General features: G+C 36.9%; 1 protein-coding gene across 2 annotated transcripts; it reads left to right on the top strand.

The window, feature by feature from the left end:
* On the top strand, nucleotides 1074-4864 carry LOC105161155 (putative disease resistance protein At1g50180). Of its 2 annotated transcripts, XM_020693365.1 has the most exons (3): nucleotides 1075-2142; nucleotides 2792-4150; nucleotides 4277-4864. In XM_020693365.1, exons 1-3 carry the CDS (start codon nucleotides 1254-1256, stop codon nucleotides 4639-4641), a joined length of 2613 nt encoding a protein of 870 aa, XP_020549024.1. In that variant the 5' UTR covers nucleotides 1075-1253; the 3' UTR covers nucleotides 4642-4864. The 2 variants fall into 2 exon arrangements, with proteins under 2 accessions (XP_011077058.1, XP_020549024.1); XM_011078756.2 differs by having other exon boundaries at nucleotides 1074-2142; nucleotides 2792-4864.

Genomic DNA, 5117 nt, shown 5'->3' on the forward strand with positions numbered 1-5117 from the left:
ACATAAACTGTTTCAAGCTCCGATTCAAATTAATTTCTTAAATTTCAAATCAAAATATTCTTAAGATTACCCTGAATCTATTGAATCACTATAAACAAAATTATGAGTTTAATATCTTTAGTAACTAATAAATTTTATATTTATATTTAAAAATACATTTGTACACCTGCATTGCACCTAATACTTCTTAGTATGTATAAATGGAGAAGTAAGGAATATACAATTTTGTATTTTGTTTACAATTAGAAGAATTTTTTGTATCTACCTAGTTTTACATTTAAAAGTTTGTGCGTGCGAAGATAGCATGCGTATGCTGCTAGTATATTAAAAAGGAACATTTTCGACACGCATAACGTTCGTAAAATTAAGTATATTGGTCGCTGAATATATCAAAAAAATAAAAAATAATAAAATAAATTATAATAAACTTTCATAAAATAAAATAAATTTTTACATATTTAATATGAATTGAAACCATCATATCGAACTCGTTCATAATTAAACTTCAATTTTATCACCAAACTAGGAAATCATTCAGAATCCATGATGTCCTATGTGATTAATTTGAACTATCATAATTTTGTATAGCTGGAGTAGTCTTTAATAAATTACCAAAAAAGAAAAATGGATTAGTAATTATTAAATTAAAAGAAAAAGGTTCTCATAATTTAAGAGGTTATATATAACTGGTTCCGGTGTGGGTTTTTAATCTACTTATTACATATTAATTTCTTGTATTTTATTTTAAATTATAAGTTCAAAATTAATAATACTTATTAATAATGATTTGATTCCATCATCATCTTCAAATTTAAAAAAAAAAAACATAATTAAAAAAAGCACATGATGAGTCCTTTATATATCTATATTGAATTAAGTATAAGGGATAATTATATTTCCAACCTTCCATCAATTTAATATAATTTTTTTTTATTTTTAAAAAAATTATACATACACCGATTCAAAACATCTATGTACGCCTCGAAAACAGTCAATATATAGGAACAACTTGCACAAAAATAAAACCAATTTGTATAAATAAATTAGTAAATTAGGAGGACAAATACAACTATTGTTTAAATATAATGGCGACAGGCAGGAGTTCTTTTGTTTGGAAGAGCCACTTTATTGTTAAAAAATAAGCAAGTTGCTGCCTCGGGTTGAATGATTTAAGCTGGTGATTGAGGCCAAATGAGAAGACAACTAAGAGAAATTCAGGAGTGGAGGAAGCATAGAGTGAGCAAGACAGAGATATGGCGGAGGCGGCGGTCTCATTTGCGGTGGAGACACTGGGCAATCTTGCGATCCAGAAGGTGGCTTTCCTTCAAGGTGTGGAGGGACAGGTGAATTGGCTGAAAGATGAGTTGAAAAGGATGCAGTCTTTCCTCAAAGACGCTGCCGAAAAGGGAGCTGACGACGAGAGGATTCGTAACTGGATATCCGACATCAGAGAGTTGGCTCAAGAAGCAGAAGACGTTGTTGACGCCTTCCTTCTCAATGTTGAGAATCCAAGAAGGAGCAGAGGGCTGCTGGGAAGGTGCGCTTGCTTCCCGCAACATATCTACCACCTCGATAGGCTCGGACAAGAGATAGAATCCATCCGGGTTCGGCTCCAAGCAATCGATGTAAGCCGCCAGCGGTACGGGATTCAAGATCTGGGTGGTGGGATGAATTTGTCGGGGAGATCAGAAGATGGAGGAAAGCGACAATTGACTCCTTGGCAAAAAGACAAACACCTGGTGGGCTTGGAGAGAGATGTTGAAAAGCTGATAGAGAGAGCAGTTTTGGAGAAGTGGGAAGGGCTTTCCGTCGCCACTATCGTCGGCATGGGCGGCATCGGGAAATCCACTCTTGCGAGGGAAGTGTACAACCATGCGGCCGTCGCTACTCGGTTTGACTGCCGCGCTTGGGCTGTCGTTTCCAGGGAATTCAACCCCAGAGAGATAATCAAGAGTCTCATGTTGCAGCTGGTGAAGCAAGAAAAACAGCGAGAGATGCTGGAGATCATGGAGAAATCGGACTTGCAAAATGTGAAGAACATGCTTCACCAAGAACTTGAGGGCAAACGATATTTCGTAGTTGTTGACGATGTATGGCAAGATGAAGCTTGGGAATCCTTGGCACCTGCTTTTCCAGATGAAGGTACGCATTCATCACTCATCTTTCTAGATTATTCATTTCTTAATTCATTGCACATTGATTTGTTAAACTTACATTTTTATTTAATAAATTTTATTGGGCCCTAATAAATTAAAATTTGTTGAACTATAAAATTAAGGGTTGCTATATTTTAAATCCTTAAATTATGTATGCAGTTGCATTTGTTGGACGGTAACAAAAACTTTACTTATGAAATAATTTGGTGTTGATACGATAAAGATGCCCTTCTTACTTATCCCTTTTTATTTTTCTTTTACTACCAAAAGTATGTTTTATTTCAAATTTGTTTGAGATAATATTAAACTTAAAAAGAATTTCTTATCTAAGAAGTATCCGTAGCTATATACCGAAACAAAGTATAAAAATTGTCCGAAAATTTGTCAGATGACTAAAAGTAAGCAATTTCGTAAGTTATTGGATCTAAACAAAAATAGATATAGTTATCGGACTAAACTTAAAATTAGGCATACTTAGCGGATTAAAATAATATTTTTCCCAATAAAAAATGAAGGATTAAAATAATTTTTTTTGTAAAAAAAAGTTTTAAAGGGTACTTTATGAGTGAAAAAGCTGTACGGTGTGAGAACATTGTGATTTTCATTTGGTGGAGCTAATTTTTCTTGTTCAACAGATAAAGCAAGTAGATTGTTGCTCACAAGTCGCATCCAGGGCATTGCAAAGTATGCTCGATATAATCACAAGATGAATTTTCTAAACCTCGATGAGAGCTGGGAATTGTTCTTGAAGAAGGCATTCATTGACAACATCAATAGTAAATGTCCACAACACTTGGAAGATATAGGGAGAGCTATCGTGGAAAAGTGTGATGGTCTACCATTAGCAATCACCGTCGTGGGAGGCCTGTTGGTGAAAAAGAGAGCGTCCATGAGTGAATGGCAGAAGGTTCTGAAAGGATTGGAGTCTCATTCGGGAAGCAGCGAAATATTACCAACTTTGGAATTGAGTTACCACGAGTTACCTCCACAACTCAAGTCTTGCTTTTTGTGCTTAGGCTTCTTCAAGGAAGACTCTATCATCCGTGTAAGTAAGTTGGTGAATCTGTGGATTGCACAGGGCTTGATCCAGCAAGAAGGTATAGAAGGAGAAGAAAAGATAACAAGGGAGGAGATAGCAACAAGTTATTTAGATGAGTTGATAAACCGAAACATGGTTCAAGTGAAGGAGATGAGCACAAGCGATAGGGTTAAAACCTGTTACGTTCATGATCTTCTTCACGATCTATCCATCAAAAAAGCAAAGGAAGAAATAAGTTTTGAGATCCTGAGGGAGGGGAGTTCTCGATCCTTGGATAAAGCCCGCCATCTTGCTGTTTACTGTAGTGCAGAACGATCCATCTCGGGGAATTCAAACACGCGTCTTCGCTCCCTTTTCATCCGTGGAGTAGGCATAGCTGATGAAATTCCATCTTATTGGAAGAGCTTTGGACGTCTTCGGGTACTTGACTTTGAAGATTTTGAGGTGACAAATTTGCCTGATAGTATTAGGGCACTGACTTGGTTGAGGTACTTGGGCTTAAGAAACACCAGTATGAAGGAGCTCCCGATGTCATTGGGTTGCCTCAAAAACCTTGAGGTTCTTGATATAGCAAAAAACAATGGCATTGAAGTGCCGAATGTTATATGGAAACTGGCTAAGTTGCGCTGTCTTTACATGTCCCAGATCAAGTGCAAGCTGCCATTGAGAATGGACACTTTGAAGAATCTTCAGACTCTTAAATACATCCCATCGCATAATTGGTCGCCAGAGCATGCAACTCAGTTAACCAGTCTTTACATCTTGAGCATAGACCTAGGGGAGAACTTAGATATAGGCGAGCTTTGTACTTCATTGGCTAAGATGGAGAATCTCGTCTCTCTACGTCTAATTGGTTCAATGGAACGAAATGTTCGATCCCTGGATCAACTGGCAAATCTTAACCGTCTCAGCAAACTTAAGATAAATTACCGTGTGGGCAAGTTACCTAGTGCTAGTAATTTCCCTCCCTATCTTTCTTACTTGAAATTGTATTCGTCCTTTCTCCGTGAAGACCCGATGCCAGTGTTGCAGCAGCTTCCACAATTACTGTACCTCAATTTGGTTCTTGATTCATATGTAGGTCATGAAATGGTAATTTCACGAGATGGGTTCCCCAGGCTGAGAGTCCTCTCTCTCAATAGCCTCAGTATGTTGAAGAATATACAGCTGGAGAGAAGTGCTATGTTGGAGCTGAATCGTCTGGAGATCATCGGTTGCCCTCTTCTGGAGAGCCTCCCGGAAGAGTTGAGATTCATGACTAATCTAAAAGAACTGAAGTTGGAGACGACCCCACAACTTGCATCTAAGCTCCAAGGTGTCAACTCGCACATCATCTCCAACATACCATCTGTTGAGTTGATTATATCAGAATGGCATGGACCTTCCACAGAACTAGCGTTAACCGCCGCCTTACTCTTCATTCGTGGAATCCATAAAGAAGACTAACATTGTAATTCACGCTCCCTGGCATGCATATTTGTAGATCATCACCCCATGTTGTGAATGCTCAAAGAGTCTTTATACGCTCCTTGGCATACATATTTGTAGATTGAAAATCAAGATCAGGTCTTTTCATTGTTCCTCTACTATATATATTTCCTCCCAAGACCACCAAACATATTCCAAGTTAAACCATATGAGAAATCATCATATGCAATGTTTTGTTCTACATTTAAACATACTTCTTTTGCCCAATTTTATCTATACCTTCCAAGGTTTGGTTTAGACAAATACATACCTACTACTAGATCGAAAATTATAATTACCTCTATTAAGATTTGCTAACCAGTTAGCCAACTATGAAAATACTTAAATATGCTCGATGCTTTCATATAGAAAGAATCGAAAAAATATAAATAAAAATTTGGTGAATTGACCAAAATACTTGAATAGATAACATTTAGCACCCATTTTAATTTCAT

The sequence above is a fragment of the Sesamum indicum genome, linkage group LG4 (assembly GCF_000512975.1).
Source record: "Sesamum indicum cultivar Zhongzhi No. 13 linkage group LG4, S_indicum_v1.0, whole genome shotgun sequence".
Lineage (NCBI taxonomy): Eukaryota > Viridiplantae > Streptophyta > Magnoliopsida > Lamiales > Pedaliaceae > Sesamum > Sesamum indicum.

Coding starts and splice junctions, on each gene's coding strand:
- LOC105161155 (XM_011078756.2), top strand. CDS start 1,254: ATGGCGGAGGCGGCGGTCTCATTTGCGGTGGAGACACTGGGCAATCTT. Junction 2,143..2,791: donor ACCTGCTTTTCCAGATGAAG/GTACGCATTCAT, acceptor CTTGTTCAACAG/ATAAAGCAAGTAGATTGTTG.